A 24,747-nucleotide genomic window follows, 5' to 3' on the forward strand; every position below is an offset into this window, starting at 1 on the left:
AACTTCCCTTTATTGCTCCGAATTATGCGGTAGAAAGACTCGCAGCGACTCGTTGGCGCCCTCTAGGCGGCGTGAAGAGAAGTAATCGCGCGCTGCTCCGGCTGACTTGTCGTACCGGACGGACACACTCGGAAAGGGCCACAGGAACGGCAGAGATAACTAAGCATAAAAATAACGCCATGACGCGAGCACAGCCTTTTAGGTTAATTCTACAGACCCACTTCTGTGTGGCTTTTACTGTAGCCTTCGCATCTAGCCACACAACCAACCGTTATCTAAGGCTGCGAATTGAGGGTAGTACTCTTGGATCGTGTGCGTGGAAACCATTCAGTATTTGGAACATTTTTCAATTGTGTATCGGTTTTATAACGCGTCCTGTACGCTTAAAAAAGTTTCACGCTAGTTAACGTATACTTTTCGAGTACGCCGGCTGACTGAGTTCACCAGAATGGATTTGCCCGCGATAAGCGCAGTAGCACGGGGTGAGAGATAGAAAGAGAAGGAAGACCGCCCACGGAGCAAATTCGGCCCACCAATCTATCGCCGCTGGCTTGTTCTCTTTTATCGCATCCTCGCGCGTCAGCTCGTTTCTCCTCCCTAATGGCGGACGGCTATCAAGAAAGAAGACAGCGGGATCGTCACAGGCGCCGGCACAGGGCCAAACACGGCAGGGGTATTGCAAATGAAATTTACTGCAAGCCGCGCTGTTTCCAGTGTTGCGCGGCCTACAAATGCTCGACATCTCCCTCGTGAGACGGCGAACTAGAGAGGGTGAAACAGAAAAGCAACTGAGCACAGAAGAGCCGAACATCGAGGGAAAAAAAGCTTCGAGCGCGAAAAGATCGTAAAGCTCGTGCTAGCGCGGTTCATCAGCTACACGGGCTGGAAAATTGGTTTATTGATTCCTACTCTGCACACGCCTCGCCGCGTGAGGAGAGAACTCTGAGTGCGGAGTCAAATAATGTCGAAATTTGCCGCCTTAAATGCAGCAAAGGAAAGATTGCGCGCGAAGAAAAAAAGAAAAGGGTACAACGGAGGAGCAGAGGCAGTGGGGATGCTTCTGAAGAGGCCTCGGGCAGCCAGCGTCGGGAACACTTTTCGAACTGCACGGCGAAACGAACTCACAGCGGTAGCAAATACGAATAGGGGGCTACGTGCGTACGTAGGATCGCATTCACGCGGCCGCGGCAGTGTCGTGGGGCGGCTGATTTCAAAGCCGTTCAAACGATTCGAATGCTCCACTGTGCTCAAGCTATCGCGCGTGAGATCGAGGGAAGAACGGCAAGACACTAAGCCCTAGCCCGAGTCAAATCAGGAACAAAGAGAAAAGTAGTATGAGGGAGCGATCCGTGAAGAACTGAAAGGAGACCGCTTGAAACTCCGAGAGGAGAGATTGGGGAAATGAGATAGTGCACTCGTCGCCCCTCCGCCGATCCGACGGCGAATAGTCGCTGCTCTTGCGAGCTCCAGCGAGGGAGTTTTTGTTTTTTTTTTTTTTTTTCCGCGCTGTGTGAGCAGCCACCTACGTGGACGTGTTACATTGTCCGGAACGTTCCACTGGAAATTACGGACGGAGGTGAGGCAGAGTGCGCCCATTTCACAGCACGCGGCGAAACAAAGAACACCAAGCGTGCGAGCCGAGTTACTGATTATATCCCAAATGGAATTGAACTTGGTGGGATTACTTACGACGCTGCGGTCCTTGTATAGATGTTTGAAATTAGTATGTCCGAGCGTGGAAGTGCGTGCACGCTTCTCCAATCTGCTCGATCGTTCTCCCTTAGATCTCATTTTAATCTTATCATGTAGAAATTAGGGCGGCAAGGGTGGTAGGAAAGGCAGCTTTATTTCCCTTCGGTTCTGTCACTTCTTGTCGTGGGCTGCGAGGTGAACTCCTCGAAGTAGTTTTAAGATTCACAAAATTAAAATGCTGTAATAAACAGAACAGACGAAGAAATCGAAGCAATGACAAAAGAAGTAAGAACGTACAAACTTGGCGGCCTGAAAGGTCCTTTACTGTACAAAATTAAAAATTCGATCAGTGAACAGATTGCGCGTTGAGCTTGTTTTGCTTCTATGTACTTACTGACTTACCGTTACTGAGCGATAAATGCAAGCAGCCCCAGCGGAGTAAATTGAATTGAATTGATTTGTTGTGAGGAAGTGATCATATTATCACACTGTGCACGGCCGAGTGACCATGCTGGCGAATTTTTCGCGGAGCTACAACATAGGCTGTTGACGTTAGAATTTTTTTATAATTTTTGTATAATGAACTAGAAAACTTGTTGGCAATATGTGTGACATGGTAATATTTTCTAGCTACTATGCAAAGTATCTTTTACCAACGATTTCCATAATTTATCTATAGGGAGGCAGTTACAGTCGCCTACTGCCTTCGTCGTAAAATATTGTCACGAAGCCAAAGACGGCGCAGTTGTCTTCAAGGAAAACAAGTTTATTGGAGCGAACTTGTGCTCCCCTAACAACTCAAAGAATACACAGGTGGCGAAGCAGCAGTCAACAAAGTGACGTGCGCAGGCGAGCGTCGGCGAGTCGAATGCCGCGGCGTCTGCTCTGCGGGCATTTATCTTCGGGAGCCGGCCTTTCTCGAACCGTCGCGTTACATCGAGAACACTGTAGATAAAAAAAAACTATTCTAGGCCAGTGGCGTTAGGGGGTAACATTCCCCTTTCAAATGAGATAATCCGTGCAGCATAAGAAAGAAAAAATGGAACATGCGCTGCACTCGGGGCGCAGATAACACAGCCTCGGCGCAGCCGGGCGATATAAGCAAAAACATGAATAAACAAATCTAGTGCGTGGTTTGCAGCAATATCAACAACATTTTGGCGCATATTTTACCCATTTGAAGGGATACAGCGACCACGTGGGGGAAACGGCTTCGAGCCACGGTTGGCCCACTTTCATCTCACCGGTATTTACTAATTCGGTCGTACAGGGAATAAGAAAGTTGGAAATAACATCGAAACTCAGCTTCCTATGCACGGTTCCGCTGTGTTGTAGCCCTGGTTGCTCCTGGGGCATAAACAGCTCGTTACTCGCCGGTCCGCCGCTAGCAGTGCAACGGAACACAAGCCGTGTTTACAGAATGAAAGCAAAGAGAATTATTTATGATTAAAGTCAGATTTCTGCGCCGACCAGCGGGACTCCGGGGGGCGCCGGGGGTGCAACGAAATTCGCTCGAGCAACAAGTGACGCGAAATTAGATATTCGACCCCGGAGAAATGCTGACGCGCTAGCGACGGCGAGGACAGAATCGGAGAGCCGCCGCCCCAATCGGCCTAAACAGCCAGCGGGAATCGTTCAAATTTGGCGACTGGCATTCAACGCACCAACACCGTTGCAGACATGCTTGGGAACAATCATGTCGAAGCAGACTGTATACGCTACACTAGGTTTTCCTACAACCTTCCGTTGCGCTTTGAAACGCTCACATTTCTTGGTAACCCTTTATCAAAAATTAAAGCCGTTCCACTCAATGCGAAAGCTGTCGGAAGTGCAGAGCAGTGATTTGCCATAATGGACTGTAGCGCCGTTATCCGCTCACTGCTACCACCCAATGCAATTCACATTGCCCGTCTTCGCAGTGCTCGCGCGCCCCCTGCCTAAAACTGCGCCAGCGGGAGCTCTGTTCTTTTTGCGCTTGCTTTTTTCCTCCCGCACGTGCCGGTGTTGCACTGCCACTTTTTTTCGCTTACTACCGTCAAAACCCCCCCAACGAGCGTTCCTAACAAAATGAACACGGGCGCTGGTGGTTAATTACGTAGATTTTGCCTCAAGTACCTACAATTTTCTTTGCGCTAAACAACGGGGAGATATATGACAAGCGCCACCGGTTCACAATTTTCGAACGCTTATGACAACGTAAACCGCTTGGCTTTCGAAGCCTCCGGGTTACGCCATGACGACAGCCGCTACGACGGAATGCCGTGTGGCTCTACTTGGGTCCAGCGATCGAGCTACGACTATGAGGCGAGCCCCTAAAGTGCTGTGCACTTAAAATCATCCAGTGCAGCTGGGTCTCGTTCTCGGGCTCACTTCGAGGGAAGCACTGCATCACGAATGCCCTCAAACACGGGAATCTTTGTCTAGTTTCGGCTCGTGAGACTAGTGTAGCGATTCATCTCACACTTTTGGGTCTCAATCACAGTTCGTGAACCTGATTACCGTTTTCCCGATAAGGGGAAAGATAACGGGGCCCTTTTCGCAAAAGCGGTACCCTGGTGCCGGTGCGGAGTCAGGGCCTATATATATATAGTGCTTAAGGCCGGCCCTGGGCGTCTGAACGCCCAGTCGAGTAGCCCGCGCAAATTTGTACGAGCAAAACTGGAATTGTTGGGCTGTTATCACGCACGTGCACTAGAATAACGCGAAGTCGTTATTTTAAACTTCTTCTTCACATGTAGCACCCCGCTGGGTTTAATAGGCTTTTCTTGTCTGCCCCATACGGAAGAAAAAGCTTCATATTCGTGCAGAAGCAAAAGGTACTGGTGGGCTTCGAGCTTTTGTGCATTTTTAGAGTAGTCGACTTTTTACCATCTGCGAGTATGAAACCCGCGATAAAAAAAAACCTCCTTCATTATGTGTATTTGTGCGTGAGTGTGCGCGTGCCTGGGACGATACGCATTCATTTTGTGTTTTTCTGTATTCATAAAAAAATATGCATGAAAATTTTTATAAAATTAGGGCTAAAACTTTGTACACATAAAGAATCATTTTAAGATTCGCAGTTCGCGTTTTTTTTTTTGTTACAGTCTGCTCTTTTGCAACCCCGTCGGCGCCTGCAACGAACGCCTAGGGATATGTGCATGTTTTCTCCTCCTCTTAATCTATTTTTGTCTAACTATTGTTATAGTTTTGCCTTTCGTTTTTCGCTCACTGCATGGCCAACGTCGCTTTAATTCCACGCCCTCTGGCTGTTTCGTTACTTCCGGGCCCAGACCGCTGTTACGATATTTTCTAACGTGGTTAGCACTTTTAGTCGCATTACAAAGACCGCTTGGAGCATTTCGGGCATAGCGCTGAAACGTTCGAACCATGAAAGCTTTAGAAAAGGGGAATGCTGGAAGCAAGCGGAAAATAACGAGACACGAACAAGAAATCCAAATACAAAATGAAACGCAGAACAACTTTGCGACTATTAGAGGCGAGCGGGTGAGTGTGAGCAGAATTAAAACACTAAGAGTCAGGATTTTTCGAAAACGTGATCAAAACACAAGCGTGCTCCAATTGATAGAAAGAAGGAAAACGAAAGATCCGTTCACCGAAAGGGTGCAATTTGGAAGAGCGCGCGATTGGTGAAGGCAACTCCCTGATGACCGAGCTCGCCATTTGAAAAATGAACGCTAATGGCTCTGCGACCGTCAGGCGTCGAAGAATTTAACGTCAAAACTGTTGAGCAAGGCACTGCGGGGTGACAAAAGAAAACAGGACAGAATGAAGTTGTTTGATTAAGGGAAGAAGAAACAAGGAAAAAAATACTCCCTCCCGATGGCCAAAAGAACGCGCCGCTTCGGAGCTTAACAAAGGCCAGGGCAGTGTTGCTGAGGACACTGGTGCTAAGCTAACACTCTGGCAGTTATTAGCCCGGCAAATGGCCCGAACGCGCGTCGTCCGAGCGGCGCTTTGTCATTGGTCGGAATCTCGGCCGGGTGGCGTCGACGCTTACAAAAAAAAAAAAATTAAATGAAGTGGCGGGAGGCTTTCACAGAAAATGTGGGCTAAACAAAACGAAAGAAATCGTCTGCGGACTAAATTGACTGTGGTCCTAAACGTTGCGACGCTTGTGCGCTCGGACAATCGCTCTCAGGGAATCTGTTACTCTTGTTTGTTTTGTTGTTTTGTTTTTCGTCCGTGTAACGCCGCCTATTCTCAATTGAAAGTAATGTTTCTATTCTTTGTTACTTCGTCATTATTCTCACACTGATGCCTGAAATCTCGTCATCTTCGCTAATATCCTCGGGAGTTCACACCTTTCAAACTACTCAGCGAAGCCTTAAAGGGACCCTGCAACACTTTTTTCAACTTTTTTTTAAAACCCTAAATGCTTGCAGAACGTAGTCACCCAACACACCCAGTACTTATATTGGGGTCGCAAAGTATACCTCAGCCAAAAATGACTGCTGTATGCTCATCAGATAACTTGGAAACTCGGTCAAAAGATTTTTCTCTCTTTCCCAGTCTTGACGTACTTCGACGGCCTGAATTATGTCACTGAACCCGCCGCGGTGGCTCAGTGGCTAAGGCGTTGCGCTGCTGAGCACGAGGTCGCGGGTTCGATTCCCGGCCGCGGCGGCCGCTTTTCTGATGGAGACGGAAAGCAAAAACGCCCGTGTGTAGGAGATTTCGGCGCACGTTAAAGATCCCCAGGTGGTCAAAATTAATCCGGAGCCCTCCACTACGGCGCGCCTCATCGCCTGCGTTGCGTCGGTGCGTTAAACCCTACAATCAATCGAATTATGTCACTGAGGCCATGTAGCGGCTGTTGGCCGGTTTTCCGTCAGTTGCAGCAATGAACGCTTTTCGATAGCAACTTTTAAAAAAAGCCACAAGAACAAAGCACAAACGGAAGGTGTATCTGGTGCGACGAGCAAATCACGCCGTACCGCTCCGTGCTGGCGATAGCTGTATCTTTCGCAGTGCTTCCAGACAGACACGAAGGAAAGAGCGTAAGCGATTATCGAAAGTGTCGCAGGGTCCCTTTCATGCGTGAGTGTGCAAACAACACAAGAAAGCGAGTGTTCATCATCTTTCGATGTGTCGCGTCGCTCTTTTGCTCCTCTGAATGGCGCGAGTTTCAAAGTTCCCCTCGTCGGTCGACAAAACAAATCGTAAGCCCATTGCGAGCGAACACTGTAGCAGCTTAGCACGAAGCAAAGCGACGTCTTGTTTTGGCTATGAAGAACAGGCGCACGCGAGATGATCTGGCTAAACTGCATGCGAACGCGTCTTCGACAAGTCGCCTTGTTTCTTCGCGCAAACTCCCTTCTCAACTAGGTTCGCCCCTCACACGCAACTGATGTTCTCCTCGAAAGTTTGGAGAGAAAACAGTGTCTCCTTTCTTCGGGCGGCTCTTAACGAAAACACGGTGTCATCCTCAGGCCGAGTTTCCTGGGTACTTTTTATGCGGCCATCGTTTCCAAGGTGAGCGGGGGATCTTGCGTAAACATTGGGCGACATAAATACTACCCTTCCTCGGAAGCGGGCCCTGTTGGGCCGGCTATTAAAGAGCCTTTATGCGCGCCCCTTTCCGGCCTTTTCTTGCGGGGCCGTTTACTTTGCGCGCTCATCCCCCGAGTGCGGCGTTTATGAGGCACTCCGGCGAGCTCGCTTCTCGACACATTTGCAAGTCGTTTCTCTCGATTGGCCATTAGGTTACGCCTCCCCCATCTTCCTCATCCTCCTCCCGGCGGCGTCCTTTTCTGCCCTCCGGCCTTGGAGTGTCGATTCAATAGCGAGGGAAAGGCGTCGCCTAACATCCGCCGTCAATTTGCATATGAGCGGCGCGGCTGTGTGTTCCTCCTTCGCGGCGAGCATGCGACGGCAATTACGAAGCGCCCGTGCCGCCTTTGTGGGAATCGGCGGATAACGCAATAACGGCACAATGAAGCTGTGACCATTCGGGAACCGCCGGTATGTGGTGGATTAATAATTATAGCGGCTACTCGGAAGTTTTTCCGAACGGAGCTGTTTTTCACGGGTAAACTCCGTGCTGCTCGTCGTACGAAACGAATAGCGTCACCAAGGTTTAACGAGAAACCAAAACGATCGCTTGTGACGGTGCGCCAATACGCTATAAATAATCGCGAGTGAATTATTACGCATTTCCGCACTGGCAACGAAGCTCATCGAGCAATGCAGAATGCGACGCATTTACGGATGCGGTGATTCGCTGGAACTTCTTTTGCGCTTAAGGGAGGGGGGAGGGGGCACTTTTAAAACGCCGAGAAACCGGTCCCGCGCCGAACGAAACGAGTAGCTTCCTTCGCTCGCATCTGCATTTACATTTTTTTTAATCACTTTGGAAGCGCTAAACACGAGAGGGACAGAAAAGTATCGCAATGGACCGTCCGGGCTTAACGAGCCGCAAAGATGCAGCGACACCATGGCAGCGCCGAGACGACTGTGTTCGCGCGCCGGAAGTGTTTTTGTTTTCGCGAGCGCGTCTTCAAACAGCGCCCCCCGTGTAGCGGCGTCGTCGTCGCCCCGCACGCTGGACGGTAATCAACATCCAGAGGGCCGCTGCGGGAGTGGGCCGCATTTTACAGTCCGTGCTCGCGAGCGAACGCCGGCGCCCCCACCCCGGAGCTTTTAACGAGCTCTGTGTTCCCGGCGCGAACTGCTGCGCCTTGTGCAGCGCTCCAGAGCACTGTTTGTGTTGCGCGGGCTTGCAGGCGTCCGCCGCTGCAGTCTGGCTGACGGAGAGAAAAGAGTTGTAGCGGAGCGTTAAATGAGGCCTCTTGCTTCCTAATCGCCTATCAATTTGCATTTATGCGCTCTGGCTCCCCGTCCCGCTCTCTCCCTCGCTTCGAAGCGGACTGCGCGTTGTAGCCACCTTCGTTGCTGGCGCCTGCAGCGTTGAACGGTCGTGATGAACACTGCTGCCAAAGAACGCGTCCAGCCAGAAGAATGCGCTTCGATTGTTTCACTTTAATGGGTAGTGTTAGAAGTTCCCGTGGCCTTCATAATTGTTATTGCTTTTTTTGTTGTTGTTTGTTAGTATTTTCGCCGCTGTATACACTTACGAACAAGTACACACTTACGAACAGGCGTGAATTGGCGCGGCAAAAGTTGTCCCCTTTGTATGAATAACGAAGGACGCCAGGAGAGCTTCTACTGTCGAAATAAATTGGACGCTGTCGCATTTACCTTTTAACTACGAGTTTTAGACAATATGGCTTCTGTGGCTAGCGCCTTGGAGTTTTTAACCTAATTTAGTGCTGCTTTCAGAAATAAGCAGGGAAACATCGTGATGTGTGATTAGGATTGTATAGCGCTCTTCAGGTCACTCTGACGTTTACAGCCAGTGTCAAAGTAAGCGTGCGTTTACACCCACGGTGCAGCTTTATACGTGCAGTTTTTTTATGTACGTAATACTTAATGAAAGTGCGGCTCCCAGGTGTCCACTCGCGGCACTTTTCGTGTTCACTCACAGCAAAATTGATTTAAATTACTTCCGCAGTCTGTGTTGCCTTACCAAATCAGGCGTCCCTCTAGTGTTGTCATTCCAAATCGGGCGTTCCACAAGGCAGTCAACGAGTGCGGCCGGCTCGCAAAGCATATCATGACTGTGTGGGTGAAGGAACAAAAATTCATTCAAGTTTGCGTTTAAGTGCAGAAAATACACTTGGGTTATGAGGCGAGCCGTAGTGGATACCCGCGGTTTAATTTGGGTCAACTACAAAGTTTTTAACGTACAACAAAATCTCTTACGTTCCGATCCCTCGGCTGAAGAGAAGTATTTTGCTTTAATTCACGCACGACGCAAAGACTGTTGAGGAGTCATGTGGCATCCGCAAAAATTATGATCCAGCTGCCACACTTGTGTGTTCAAAGACCGCTTTCTTTACTCTTTATGGAGGGGGGGGGGGGGGTGCAATTCATTGTTCCTATACGCCTACCATAACCCGTAGGCTGAATTTCGACCATTTTCAAAGGCAAGAAAGTTCGATCTCTGCTGTGCTCGATAGAAAATTCAACTAAGTCGGCGGTCACCGATTCCGTTTTCTAAACGTAATTCGACTTGGACGACTCAATAAATGCCACCAAAAGTGCTGTACAGGCGAAAGTAAAAACAGCGGCGTCGTTCAAAACAACGTTTGTCCCGTAACCCGTTAGAGTTCGAGGCATTCGTCTTTCTTCCAGGTGCCATGGATCATTGACTAGATCCGCCTTCTAACCAGTGCTCTGAATGACACGCTTGTATTCCCTTTTAGCCGTTCGACACTCCCAGTGTATCGAATTTCAAATGCTTGCTCTCTTTTTTCTTTCTTTCCCGTGGCCAGGTTGAATGCAAGAAGGCGCAGCCCAAAGAAGTCATGATGCCCAACAACGTGGCACGGGGAAGAGGTGCCGGTAAGTCCGCTACCACCTTCGCCGCCTGTGTGCTGGTGCAGTTCTTCTTGCGTCCTTTCGCTTTACCTAACGTCACCCGCTGTAAAACCGTTCACTCTGTGACGACAATGCAAGAACATTGACATTTTGTTTATCAAGTACTGCCTCATTGCGACTATAAAGCACTTTTATTGTGTTTTTTGTTAGTACCCTTGTTGCATACTAAAACAAAGCAACAAATTAATGAAATAAGTCTCTTTTAATCTCGTTTTTAGTCGTGTTTCTTAGTCTTTTTTAACCTTGTTTCTTAAACGGCGTAAGCCTGGTTTATAATTTGGTAATATCAGCTGCCTTCTGTTTCTATTTCTCTTTTTTCTTTTTCTTGGGAGGATAAACAACTCGGGGCGTTAAGGCAACGTAATCAAGTCACGATGTTGAAGCACTGAGACCAAAACCATCAGTTCTCTCTAAGCGCTGGACGCCCTTGTTTCGTATCGGTTTTGATGGTTTCTGCGGTTATGTTAACACATTTATTATTAACGCTGTTCTCCAATGACACGTAAAGCCAGGCTGTTCAAACGCCGGCGCCCCGAATCGCGCATTAGGGGAGGGCTACCCAATAATTTAGGCCATCCTACGTCATTTAGGGTTCGCCGAAATGTCGTACAAATGATGTTTTTTTTTGTCTTTTATAATAAAAGTCGAAAACTGGGCTTGTTAGGGTCCTGTGTTTTCTTGACCGCTTCTATTGCTTACGAACACCGAAATCTAACATAATGGACATATATGAAACGTCGTAGACTCACTAACGCAGTTCATTTTTTTACTTGGTCTGTAGCCTCCATCAGAAAAGCAGAGCTAAGTAAACAAGAAAGAATAAAAAGCATATCATACTGGCAGCGCTGGGTACTACGGGTGCGCGAAAAACGAAAGGACAATAAGCAATTCTTTACGAGGCGTTTACGCCATTCTTTGCGTCATCGTTATACATAGCGCCATGAATGGGATCCAAACTCAACTAACCCATCTCTCGTCTTTAAAAAAAAAAAAATGAGTCTTTCTAAAGAATTCAAGCGTGCAGCGTTAGGCCACTAGTGGCCATGCGCACCTATGTAAATTTTTTCCCCTCTCAGCTCCTGTCAGCTCATAAATGAAGTTTTCCCACGTGCGGCTCCAATCTCGAACGCTGCCTTCCGAGCACTGAAATTCCTAAGCTTTACTCTAGCCCAACTTGTGCGTCTGCGGCACGTTGGAGAATTTTAAGCAAAATGGACTGAGCCTCGGACGTTTCCTCTTGCTCTCCCTGCTTTTTTTCAAGAACAGAGTACCACATAAAAAGCGAATCGCCGTCAGGAAAAAAGAAAAAGGGGCAAAGAAATAGGAACGAAGAAAAACGGCTCTGGAGGAGGGCTCTCTTTCTTAAGCCATAAAAGCCCTACAAAACGCGTGGCGGCCCGACAAAACTTGCACAACGGGGCGGTGGTTGGCGCAGCTCCTTCTTCGTAGACGTGCCGTGCCGTTGTCTCGAAGAAAAAGAACAAAGGCGGCGCAAGAACGCAACCCCAAAGTGGGCATCAGGGGGTACGACGAACAGCCCCCGCCCCCCTTCCCTCCGGCACGTAGCGCTGGCACGGGGATTGCGAGAAAGATCGGAGAAAGCGGGCGGAGGAGAGAATAAGTTCACTCCCTGCAGAACAAAAGCGGAAGAAGCAAAACGGAGCGGGATTTGGCAGGAAGTCAATACGGTGCACAAAGGCGAACAAAATAAAGGGAATCGTGTAAACGGGGGCAGGGATGCGGGGGCTGCCGAGCTGGCGTCCGTTGGCGGCGGCAGTAAATAACGCGCCAAGAATTGCCGAGCGACCGGATTAAAAGTACAGGACGGCGAGGGGGGCCCACCGAGCAAGGACGCCTGCTTGGCCCTCTTCTCTTCTTCCTTTTGCGCGCGTTTCTGCCCCCCAAGGAACGAAGAAGAGCCTCGCCGGGAAACACCGATGATCTGAAAGAAAACGAGGGAGGGTTAGAGCCCTGAGGAGAAGGTTGCAGCCGAGGAAGAGCCGCCAAGAAAAAGGACGGTGGGCGGGAAAGAAAAAAAACGCTCCCAAAAAGCAGGCCACGATACTGAACATGACAGCGGAGACATTAATAATGATCCCTCTCAAAAGGCTGGTGGCGGCGGGGGACTTAAACGCAGGCAGCCGCTCCTGGCTGGCGTGAGAAAAAGAGAACCGCGAACACAAAAAGCGCCCGAAAAAGAACGCTGGAAGAATATGAAAGAGGCGTGCTTGCTAGCAGCGCAGAAAAGCCGGCAGGAGAAGCCGGCCTCCTGGCAGGAAGGCGCTCTGCACAAAAGCAAGTGTAACCCTAATGGATCCATTTTTCCCTCCACTTCGCTCCCCTCGCTTCCTCCGCAGTTTCCCCCTCCGCTCGCTCGCCTCTTTTGTGTCCCTCGTATCACATCCCTCCGCTCCGGAATCCTTGCGCGCTAGGTTCGAACGTTTCGGAGAAGAAGCCAGCCCGACGTTTCCTATACGCTTCGCGATGACGGAGCGAGCCATCAATAAGCTGCCCCGCACACGCAAGCATGTGCGCGCCATATTGGAAACATTTCGCCCCGCCTGCGTGCAGCGTCGCGTTCGTCAAGCCTGTGTTTTTCGACGCTCCGGCCTTCGTCGTCGCCAGAGAGGCGCCGCCGCGAGACGCTCTTTATCGCTCCGGGATGGAGTCGCCTGGGATGGAGTCGCGGCCACCTCTGCGCACGCGTCGCACTCTCCTTGCGCAGGACAACGTGCCCACCCCGCCTTCCCCTCTAGCTCAATGACACCAGCCAGATAACGCGTTCCTTTCGGGTACGAGTGCGCGTTCGATTTTTGTCGATCGGCTAAAAGTCACGGCTAAAATGGAGCCCGCGTGATCTACAGCTTCACGGGACGGGTGGCTCGATTGGCGTGTTTCGGTGTGGAAGTATCGACGCCGCCGAGTATGGATTTATAAACAGTAATTAATTCTCATTCTTTTTGTAAAATTACCCGTAAAAATTGTGTTTTTTTATGTCTATGAACACTATAAAATGCTTGCGTGAAGACCTGGTTATGTGGCTGTTTAGTCTGTCGACTGCAATTTGTATGGAAGAGAACTACTCACTTTGCCACCCACACAGACCGACATTGAATGCTTGAACCACAAGCGAATTCGGCGAATGTCGCTGGGAGGTCTATGAGACAAACAGACCTTACTCCAGAGAGTTGGTAGAAAAAAAGCGATGCAGTATAAGGGTATTTATTTGTGGTTCAGTAACTTGCACTTTCGGCATGTTTTGGTTGATATTGACCTATAGTCATACTTAAGGCAGCCTCTTTTTCAACACACCGCTTTCCTCTAGGATAATCGGCAACCAGCAGAATCATTTCCAGGTGAAAGTATCTGCTAGTCATGAAAATCGTGCAATAAAGTGCAGAAGATGCCGATAAAACACGTTTGAAGCTATGCCTGTAAAGGGTGCTCTGCCTCGAGCAGTGTCACTATGAGGTGAAGACAACTTGTCGTGATGGCTGCGCGCCACAGATGTAACCATCGTGGTTATTTAATAATATAACACCTGCAAGTTACTTCAAAGTGCCTTGATGTCTTTATAGTTTAGACGTTGTCTTTTAACTTTTCTTCAGTTGATAGCCAATCAGAAGGGGAAGACGCTTCCGCTGAGATACCGTAATAAGGCAAAATTACGAGCGCGAGAAAACGGGGATGCAGTGAGGAGACAATAAATCTTCCTTGCGTCCCTGCCTTTCTGCGGTCTTAATTATGTCTTATTACGTTTCAAACCAATTAGCCCAACTTTTCTTCTTAAAAAAAACCATCCGGAAGCAGCACTTTTTTTTCTGAGGGGGGGCACCGCCTTTATTTTTATTAAGCTGTGCACGGGGGCATCACATTTTTTCGCCCTTTTGAGAGGCCGTTTTCATGCCTCTCTGACAACGAGGCAACAAAGTGATTATCATGAAACTCTGCCTAATTACCAGTTATTCGCCAACTTTTTAATTAACCACTTTGCGTTACTGGTTGAAAGAAAGGTTTTGAAGCCCGTTTCAAGTGTAGTCGAATGCCGTTAGTTGTGCCGGAAGCGCACATCTCCACTCCAGGCAAGAAGCCTAAAAAGTTGAGCCCGAAGGGGTGCAACACGAGACGTTATACGTGCACATGCTGTCCAGTATCAACGACAGGCCGCGCCTCCGGCAATGGAAATTCCAAATCTGAAGACCCGAAAACTTGAGCGGTGATGTGATGTCGCTGCACAAACTTTCATGTCACGCCATGAGACGGCGATGAAGACGGAAGGGGCGCGTAGCGTTGTACACCAACACCTAAGAGCAAGTTGTACAACACGTAGCGTCGTACAGCAACACCGTCGTACAGAGGCCTAAGGGGCATGCTGCCTGGCCCGGCCTGACCCATGGCCGCCTTTTACTTGTTGTAAATAGATCGTTACGTCTTCCGTGGTTTGTCTCATTTTCTCTGCCACCACGTAGCAATACCTTGGGCCTGTACCTTTGGTGTGGTGTAGAGCACGCTTAAACGTCAGTTCCGCTTTCTTGTAACTGTAGCCTCATTTGTTTTCGCGAAGTACCGGAAACAGCAGTTCTTCCGGAGAGCAACCAACTGGACTCGTGTGATTGTGAGACCGGGCTATATTTTTCGACTAGGGCATGCTCTGAAAGGGTATTCTTCTCAAAGAAATTAGTAAGTCGTAGTTATAAAAACTGTATGTTGGTCTATAATGCCTAGCATGCTCCCAGTCGTATGCATAGAGTAAAAATGGTTTTTCAGCCATAGCTATTTTTTTGGTTGGAAAAAACGAAAGAAATACAGCTATATCACCCGGTTTAGACTAATAAAAAAGGTGCTTATTGATACCCGATGAAATATTTTCTTTTATCTACCTGGTGTCTTGTGCATGGTGTTTTTTTTTTGGGGGGGGGGGGATTTTTTGTGTTGTGTGCACAACTATTGTCTGCCGTGTGAAACTATATAAGGCCATTCCTGGCTGGGGAACTAGAGTGGGAAGAATTTCATTGCTAGTTGCCTGCATATCCCATCCCTTTTAGGAACGCGTGGCGCCACATAATGTTCCCACTCACCCGCCTCCGGAAGAGCTTTCCCGTGTTCCTACTTCCCCGGAGGATAGCACAATGCAGTGGTCTTCTGACGGCACCAATTACCCTGTCACGTCACTCTCCGCCCGTCCTTCAACCGCCGAGGCCGAATGCACAGAAGAAGCGTTTAGTTTTCTGCGCTAATTAATTTCTTGGTCGCGCAACAACGGGAAATAGGGGCTGAGAAGAGACCATGTGACCGCCGCGGCAGCTAACTGTTAGTCAACCCTGCGTTCCGTGCTAGCTCATGATTCTCGCCCAATTAGCTGTTTATTAACACGAAAGCGTCGCATGGCTAGGCTCGCCAAAGAGTGCATCGAGCTGGCATAGTCGAAAGGGGTTTGAAAAAGCTGACCTCAGTGGCAAAAAAATTACGTTATCTAGGTAAAAAAAAATTGGCGCAGCTTCCGCTAGTGGTGCAAGGCTGGAGAAACAGCAGAGCTGGCGGTTCTCTCACTTCGTCGGAGACCGCCCTGTTGCACCTCGCATGGGTTTCCAAACTTGCCGCTGAAAGTTCTCCATAACTGGCTGGCCCGGATCGTTTTGTCCGCAGGCTTTGAAAGTTTCACATCTCTCCCAAAGTTGACTGCGTTAGCACGCGCTTGAACCCGCGGCAACCGGCTTCGTGAACTCGGCGCCTGTGCTCCCAACTTCGGGTGCGAAGGCACGTGAACTCGCGAGGAGAACAGCATGCGAGAGATCACGCCACCAGCACATGGCAGAGTGCTCTCAAAGATCGAGCGGTGCCGGTGCGCGCGATGACTTCATAGCTAAACGAGGCTTGGCTCCGTCTAAGCGGCTGGGTGAACGTCGACGGCGCGTCGCACCGGAGGTTTTTTTTTTTTTTTTTTTTTTTGTGCAAACGCCAACGGACCAAGCTTAAGATCAAACAGCTCTGCTGTTAAAAAACCATGACAATCAAGGGAACGCGTATGCTGGTCTCAACAAGCCTGCCGCTGAATCCCTGCATCTAGGCGTTATTTGTCTCGCTAGGCGTACGTTTTGTCGGGGTGTAGGGGCGAAGGCCGGAAATCGTGGCACACTATTGAGGTCTTATGCTGCTGCACAATCCTCCTAGGCATGCCGTTCCTGCTACTAGTATCCGTGTTTTTCGCGGTGAGATTTTTTTGACAGAGTCATTTTCTATTCCGACAAATTCCTTCCCAAGTGTACTTAATCATGCATTCCTTCCTTTCTTTTTTTCCAGAACTGGTCTGGCCGTTGGGTGCTCTTACCGATGGTAAGCCGTGCCGCATTTTTGTTGTACAAAGTGCTGGCGGTTAAGAAACGAGGGTTTTTAAGGGCGGGCAGCATCGTTTTGAAAATATTCTCTGGCTACGTATGTGGCAAAATGAAACTGGGGACGCGGTAGCCTGAAACTGAACTTTCAACAGGCTTCGGCGCTTTGACAAGCAATTTGTGTGCATCTGGCTTCGGGAAGACAGGCAACTCGCTTCGAACCGCCGTTTTCGCACCGTTCCAGTCACCACGTGCCTTACATTTGGGCAGTATGCAATACATGGTACATTGCTTAAGCTCCGCTACCTTTTACGGCGAAGCTGTTAGCCTCTAGTTGGTGGGAAAAATTTTGTGTCGTAAACAATAAAACTCAGGCAGGACCCAGCAGTTCTCGCCTAGGCCGCCGAGCGCATGCGTGGGGCTAATCAGGCATACATCATAGTTCTCAGTATTCGTTAAAAAACACAGAACAAACATCGAAAGCGCGTTATAGATGATAAGGCGCCTGTAAACAATGGGACCCCTATTATGTGTTCCGGGTAACGATTATGTTTGCAGGTTATGCTTGAAGGCTAGGCAGGACTGGTGTCCGTAAATAGAGCAGTTCCTGCTCAAGACGCCGAGTACATGCGTCAGACCCAGCATTTTTCGCCGGAGAAGCCGAGTGCAAACAACAAGCCCGCCGAGCCTAGCAGAGACACTTCATACCCGCCCCCCGTCAGCATTTGTAGTGGTTTACAACAGCTTCAGTAGACACACTGTTGGGCAAGTTGGGGTATATTTGGTAAAAGTTCGAGCGCGATTAAACAAGGGCGACAGAAACACGACGAGCACAAGCGCTTGTGTTTAATCGCGCTCTAAGTTTTACCAAATTAAAACAGCCTCGCTGTACATTCACTTTCGCAGTGCGGGATAGCGGCCATTTTTTTTTAAGTGCGGCAATCTGCCCCTGTTTTGTGAGCTGCCTTTTCCACATAATAAGGTGCCAGTTTGAATTTTGCCGCCATTGTCATAATATGTAGCCTGTGAGAAGTGCGTGCGTGCGGGAAAGCGGGCGGGCGGGCGGGAGGCCTAACGTCAAAATGGGCTATGTATACATTCTACCTTCCAGCATTGCATAGGCATAGTGCTCACTCAAAAGCGTGCTCCAAAGCTGACTTGCTTAATTAATGCACCGCCCTGTCCAGGTAACGTAGCATAAGGCGCGCCTTACCGCCTTACCTTTCTTTCATCTTCCTTTACTTTGGTTGAGGTACATATATAGTTAAACTCTGTTTCTGCTGTCTGTCAGCAAGTATGAGGAATGATGGACTAAAGAGAACTGCTGGAAACACACCTCTGCGTCGATTTAGCGACTTTAATTTTCCTAAATAAAGTCTCAGTTAGCCATTTACGATGATTGATGCCAGCCAGTCTGAGCGTCTTCGAGCGAAGCCCTCGTTTCCTCCGCCATTCTTCCCGGAAACGCATTAGCCGAGTTTGTTCGATTTCTGCCCCTGAGTCTTGTTCTCCCGTCGACCTCCAGGCTGCGCGTTGAGCGAGTAGGTAGGAATGAGCTTTAATCAAGACAAATGGTGGCCCGATTGCTACTTGGAAAATCTCCCCGCCAGAGTAGGCCTTTCTTTCCTGCCCGTTCCGAGAGAACAAGGGAGTCAAGATTGGGCTTTCTTGTGTTCTTCTTAGCGCGAGAAGCCTAAAATCATTCACGACCAAACGTAATTTACGGAAAACGTTTGCCAGCAGGAAAGAGCAAATGCTGTATGAAATTATCTGACAGATTTTTTTACGTTAGAGCGAGACAATTAGCGGAAGTTTCTGGTGTAACATTGTTCGGCTTTAGATGTGCAGTATTTGGTAAACTTTTCTAGGCCACGCCGAAATTTCATGGGACACAAAGAGTCCCATGCAGAATCATAGCTTTCAAGTGCCACCGAATTATTTTATGACGTTTAGAAGTGAAGGGGCCATAAAACAAGTCAGTCTCACTCGAGATGTAAGCTCGTATTTTGAATTGATTGAGTGAATATATTGTACGGAAAATTGAAAGGAAGGTCCACCAGTAGGTGCAATTTGTCACACCTAGGGGAGGACACCGGAACGCCTTCTGGTTCAAATATTTGAGACTTGTGAACTTTATGCGTGGCCTAGAAACTTCTGACAAAGACTGTACATGCATGGTGGCGCACTTAGGTAATACATTAAACTAAGCATAAAGCGAGAAAGTTTCAAGCGAGGAATGAAAGATAGAACAAAAGGATGGAAAGAGAGGTGAACTCAAGTGTCATAAGAAAACGATGAAGTCAACTTACGACACCGCATCATACTGGCACGTCAATTTGTATCCAAGCAAGCTGAAAAAAAGGGGGGGATGGCGAATCAGCTCCTACTTTCCCTGCAATTTTACCGATACTAACATGGGCCATCAAATGAACAAAGCAAATGCAAATCATAGTTTACTAATCGAACTAATTCATCTTGGAATTGAAACAGCTGTATGTGATAGTTTGCTAAGTTTGCACTAACGCTGCCGTTTATGCCAAGCCTGTTGCAACTGACCACGTCCCTCATTTGTTTTAGCATTTATCTTTGGTCGTATCTTATCTAGAAGGTTTCATGTACGTTTCTATTTTAACTGCGCATTTTATTACGAATGTCGCGCTGCAAAAAATGCACCGCAGCTCGCCCAAAATTCGGAAAGAGGGATACGAATACTCTAACTTTTTTCTAAGCCTTGTTGTGAGGAAGAAACGCTGACAATATCTGCGTTCGCATCTTCTCGTTAATGCAAGCGTAATATACTTCCCCGGTGCAACTGAAACACAAATACCCCCCACCCCCAACCAAAAAATATATATATGAAAGGGGCACCGTTCCCTTTGGTCAATAAAGCAAGATCGCTTGAGGCAGCGGTCCTCTAGTGTAGTTGTAATTAAGTCCTTCTTGGTCCTTTCCGAACACCTAACGGCGACATTTAAATGGCAGTAGCAGGTGTAGGGGTGCAGGAAATACTTGCGCGACGCCGCTAGAGTCGCTGAGTGTACGGCCCTCACTGCTGGGACATCGTTAAGCAATTCCTGTCTCACGGGGCGCCCACCCCCATCGCGATCCCGCGGAGCTACCATGCACGCGTTGCATGATTGTCGCGAACGCAGCTGTGGCGCCGATTCAGCGCTGTCCACGACGTCGGAACGCCGGCCGTGTTCGTGCGCAAAGGCGAGGATGATGGATGGAAGTTATCGACCGGGAATCGGCATTTCCCGCCGTCGTTCCGCACACTGCGCGAGTAGGGCTATGATTTGTCGCCGTGTCTGCTCTGTGACAGCGTGCGTGATGGGCGAAGAGGTAGTAAAGGTGCGCTGGGTGAAAACTCAGCTCGACCGCCTTCTGCCGCGCAGAATTCGCAGAGGGGCCGCGATGCACCGAGCTCACTTGACTATGCTGCTCCTGCTGCTGCTTTCGATCCAGGAAGGAAAAAAAAAGAATGCCTCTAATGAAAGAGAAAAGTCGGTATTAGCTAAGCCATTGGGGCGAGCTTGCTATGCAATATGAGTGAAAAAGGGGAAAAGATGGGCTGGGATGCACGCGAAAATTTACGCAGCCAGTCTCGCGCCAATTTTTATTTGGAAGCTTCGTCGAGTCCTGCGCTCCGCAAGTACACGAAAGCTGATTGTCAAGGCCGTGCTTTTCTGTCTTCCGGGTTTCTTCACACTAGCTGGTGGTCACAGCAGTTCCGGTAACACTGAGCAGATGCATTCGATACTTCCGTGTTGGACGATATTACGTGTTCCAGCTATGCGGGAAAGGCAAGAAAAAACCGATCATGGCCTCCTATTCGCCTGATGTTCCACGGTTGCCCAATTCTTTTATCCGAGTCCGCTCTCTGGCTGACACTGGCAGTTGTTTTTATTAGCCATCAAAGAGTTGTGTTGTATGACCGAACATTCGCACTGCGGGCAAAGTTAATGCTATTTTATATACTGACAAAGTGCACCTATCATCATCGATGCATTGGTGTCGGCTGAGGGACAGTGATGGAGAGGTCGTTCCGCAAAATGACGCCTGTATTGAGTAAAAGTAAACTGGGACCTATACGGTAAGGATAGGTTAGGTTTAGGTTAGGCTAAGTTAGGTTACGTTGAAACAGCCTTTTTAAGCTACGTTACGCTTCGCAGAACAACTTGAAAACAGTGTGGTTTTGTTGAGGTAGCTAAGGTTAGGCTGCGTTAGGCTGTTAGGTTAGGCTGCTTTACGTTAGAGCAGCTTTTTCCAGGTACGTGATGCTGAGAGGCTACGTGATCTTCCCCCCCCCCCCCTCGACCAAAATTGTCTCCTAACTACTCCAATGTTGCATCATCCAAGTACGTGTATTTTCCCCAAAAATTATTTTCATACCTCCATCGGGTTCGCCTCCCGCCCCTCCTCCTAATCCCGTGCCTCGCTAACCATATTTCTATTCGGTCAGCCCTTAGCGCAACTTCATCCCCGCAACAAGCCCAGCGAAATCCGTATCAGCAACCTCCTTTAATGCGCCTGGTGCCGGAAAAAGGCGTACTAAATGGCGTTGAATTTCGTATCATCCTTTGATGCGCCTGGTGCCGGAAAAAGGCGTACTAAATGGCGTTGAATTTCGTATCAGCCATCAGAGAAACGACTTCTTGGGAATTACCTTTGTAAGCCAGTGTGACGACAAGCGCCTCCATCCGGACGTCGTGTGGTGACGAGAAATCGGCCGTGCGAGCTGGTTTCATCCGGTGCCGCCAGAGCCTTCTACTTGGAGGCCGTGCTGGTAATCCACGCGAAGTCGCACGCGTGCCTCGCTGTTGTTTAGCTCACGGCTTCCAGCATGTCCTCTCACCGGGCGCAGTTTGAGTCCGTAGCAGCCGGATGATTGAATGATCTAGTTTGCCCTGTACGGAATGAGCATGATACTCCTTACGAGTTGATTTGAAGTCTCGGTGTTGATGACGCTTCTAGAAGAGACCCGCTAGTTGAATCGTCTGCAAGTGTTCTCGTCCCTCCTCCCGTCTCTCAAAGTCGTCGAACTGACATGCCGTAGAGCATTCGCAGGCGGGCCTCAACGAGGCCGGCCCAAGGATGGACGCTAGAGGGACAATCCGTGTGCCCCTGCATCCCTGTAGCTTTTCTACCCCCATCTGAGAGCTGTTTCTTGGAACAGTCGTAGGTTGTGCTGTTACTGAGTGTTTTCGGAAAGTTAGGGCGTGCGCCGCCTGTTAGTAAAACATATAGAAGAGGAATCGATTAGAGGTCACGTTCGGGGCCCTTCCCTTTACACGTGTAGTGGTCTTTTTAGTTACGGCCTGAATTAGAAATTAGTGCGGAGAAGAAATTTCGTTTTAGTTACGGCCGTGCTTGCCTACCGGAAAACGAGGATTGTGGTACGTGTGCAAAAGACGTTGTTGTTGTGTAAAGGTGGGTATGGAACAAAAATTATTTGCGGTGTTCGGTGTTCGCGCAAAACGAAACAAAGCTGAGCATGGCCGCAGTGGTCATAAAAAACCGGCGCGAAACGGACGAAGCAAAAGAAGCGCTAAGCTGCGCGGAACTGTCCTTTTGCCTTGTGGCTTGTGTACCTTTTAAATGCTTATTTCTTGAGAGCATCATTGTTTTTCGCGTTATTAATAGCGAAGCTGTTGAGCAAATCGTTTGTGTACGGTGTCCGCCGTTAAACGTACCAAGAAAATGCCGAGCGCTCGTGTGTGCGTGCCTCGAGTTCACCTTTCTCAAGCCACGCATACCCACTAAGCGAGATTGGTCAACATTGGCCACAGCAAAACTGCAGCGTTCGCCGTATCGTGGCAGCACTTGCTCGGGGCGAGAAAGACACGTCACAGCGTACGGCCCTCGTTCGTTCATCCTCGTGTCGTCGTGCGCGTGCGCTCTGTACCGTAGAAGAGCCGCGACTTGAAGGCCGAAGCTGTTGTAGGTGATCATCGACTCCACCTCACCCGGCCGCGGATAGTTCGCACGGCCAAAGAATAGGCCGCGCGTTGAGAGGCTAGGTGTGCAAATCATCCGCCACAAATGATCAAAGTCGCACTTTCAGAGTGGCGTACGAAAACGTCGACCAAAACCACGAGCTCTCTCTGGCCTTGCTTAACATAAGGTCATTGAAATGCCATGCCGCCGACGCCAACCACGACACCAGAACGATACTAAAACTCAACTTTGTGTCCCTCAATGATCACCTACAACAGCTTCGCCATTCAAGTCTTGTGCGGGACTGCAAGCTTCCAGGATTTTTTTTTTTGCTCTCAAGAAAAATGCTAGTGGTCTTTATCCCGGGCTGTCTTTCTAAACGCCTGGGTTGTAGTGAACGGGGCGAGGATTTTTTTGGTTGTTGTGGGCAAATTTTAATTTCTTGCATTGCGCAACACGTATGCCTTTTTTAAATCATTTTTCTTCAACATTTTAGGTGAATAGATATTGCGGCTAAAGATGAAGCCGGCAGAATAGCGACCGCCACTTGCTCTGCAGCTGATCGTTTCGGACCTTTTTGAGAGCTAAATTACGTGCCTTCAACCCGGCGCACACTGACTGAGCTACCTATAGAGGCGAATGCTCCGAAATAAGCGAAAAAAAAAACGGGGCGAGCACATGCAGGCGAAGAACTGAATAGCACGAGGAATAATAAAAGCAGAGGGCAAAGAGATGGATCACCACATCGTGCCGGCGCGGAGAATCCGCTGGGGCCGCTTATTTCGGGAAGCGACCCTCTTTTTTCAGAAACACAATCGCAGCTTTGGTGACGCCACGCTCCGGCTCATAAGTCAGGCGGACGCGCTTATTATAGAGCGCAAAGGCTTGGGCTAGGCGAGCAGATTAGAGCTTTTTTTTTTCGCTGAAGGGCTTAGCTTCGATGAGCTATTTCAGAACGACACGCTCATGCGCACTTGTTGTGTCATACGACAATGGCTCAGCGGGTAATTTGTTTGTCTTGGGCGCTGCAATTTGCTATGCCAATCATTCGTCGTTTGGTAAAATTAAATCGCTTTTATTTTCAAGTAAAAAAACTTGGTGGTCTTACGGCTAATATCTACGCGAAGCAGAGCACGCTGATTCCCTCTCAAATTCACCCCCGCAATGGTAGGCATCTCGGAAGTCTCGCGCGAAAATCGGATTTTTTTGCTTGAGTGGTTTCGTTTTTGAGCAAATCTACCTTTCACCAGACTTCGGTGTTAAGTATTCACATTTCCCCCGCAGCAACGTTACAACTTTGGCAGTTACACAAAAAGTACTCTTTTCCTTCAGCTTGTAGTCAATGCTGTTTAGGTTTACAAGTTTAAGAAGTCCCCGTAGGTCGTTTTTACCACAGCGCTCCATAATAACCAACTGAAGTGACCAAGTCTGCAAATTCGGTGAATGATGTAGCCGAACATATGAATTTACTAAAAATAGTGTATGTTTACACGGACAGCGCGTAAACCGTGAATGGCGTTTAGCATTGCGCAATGCACCTGCGCAGATGCTTTTTTTTTTGCTCAAATTGAAGGCTTGGCCACGTCATTCGTCTAATATGCAGACTAGGTCTCTTCGATTGGTCATTCTTTTGAGGGAACTTCTTCGAGTGTAGTTGGGTCTCCATCGGCAATTATAATGTAATGTACCAAATTCTGTCAATGTAGCAGCGCAGCAAGTGCAGCAACTGCAAGTGTAACATCGTACGACTCTTATCGTCTGGGAACAGTTTCAGAGAGCGGACGTTCTGAATACTTCCATCGATATCGGTGCCAGCGTCGTGCTCGTCCAGCTCTACGTAGCATAGATGACGCCAATCTCAACCAGCGTCCTTTGGCCCCTCGGGGGTGATGAATGTAACCCAAAAAGAAAGAAGGAAAGAATAGTATAACCAAGAAAAAACCAGTGGCGTTTCCTCGCCCGAGCACTACCACTGCCATTCACCTCACGGAAACGAGCTGAAATTTAAAAAAAGAAAAAAGAAAGCTCACTTCGAAGGCCTCCACTGCCGGCTCCGTAAACAACTCGTACGGGCTGACAGAATTGGATCAATCAATCAATCAATTCAACCCTTGCGCAGTGCGCGATACGTGCTGTTGATTTGTGAGCGTCATGATCGAAATATGCTAACTAAACACGTATTATTCTCGTCCATTGCGTGCGACGTAGGACAGTTCCGACGTGCATATTTACGTCTCCGCAAACTTACACGCACCGGACAGGCATCAGTAAATAGCGCCGAACGCATTTCTGGTAGCCCCATCTAACGGATGATTACGCTGACCTCTGAAGTTTTTGTCACTGG

At 48.8% G+C, this 24,747-nt stretch overlaps 1 protein-coding gene across 9 annotated transcripts in view; it reads left to right on the plus strand.

The window, feature by feature from the left end:
- Rbp6 (RNA-binding protein 6) overlaps positions 1-24,747 on the plus strand; it is a 586,247-nt gene that overhangs the window by 494,198 nt on the left and 67,302 nt on the right. For all 9 annotated transcript variants that reach the window (XM_077677081.1, XM_077677080.1, XM_077677082.1 and 6 more), the window contains 2 exons: positions 10,029-10,098; positions 16,435-16,467. In XM_077677081.1, the coding sequence (XP_077533207.1) occupies positions 10,029-10,098; positions 16,435-16,467 (103 nt within the window). The remainder of the gene's footprint in view (positions 1-10,028; positions 10,099-16,434; positions 16,468-24,747) is intronic.

Source organism: Haemaphysalis longicornis, unplaced genomic scaffold, assembly GCF_048455015.1.
Source record: "Haemaphysalis longicornis isolate Haplotype H1 unplaced genomic scaffold, Haemaphysalis longicornis Haplotype H1 scaffold_7, whole genome shotgun sequence".
Taxonomy (NCBI): Eukaryota; Metazoa; Arthropoda; class Arachnida; order Ixodida; family Ixodidae; genus Haemaphysalis; species Haemaphysalis longicornis.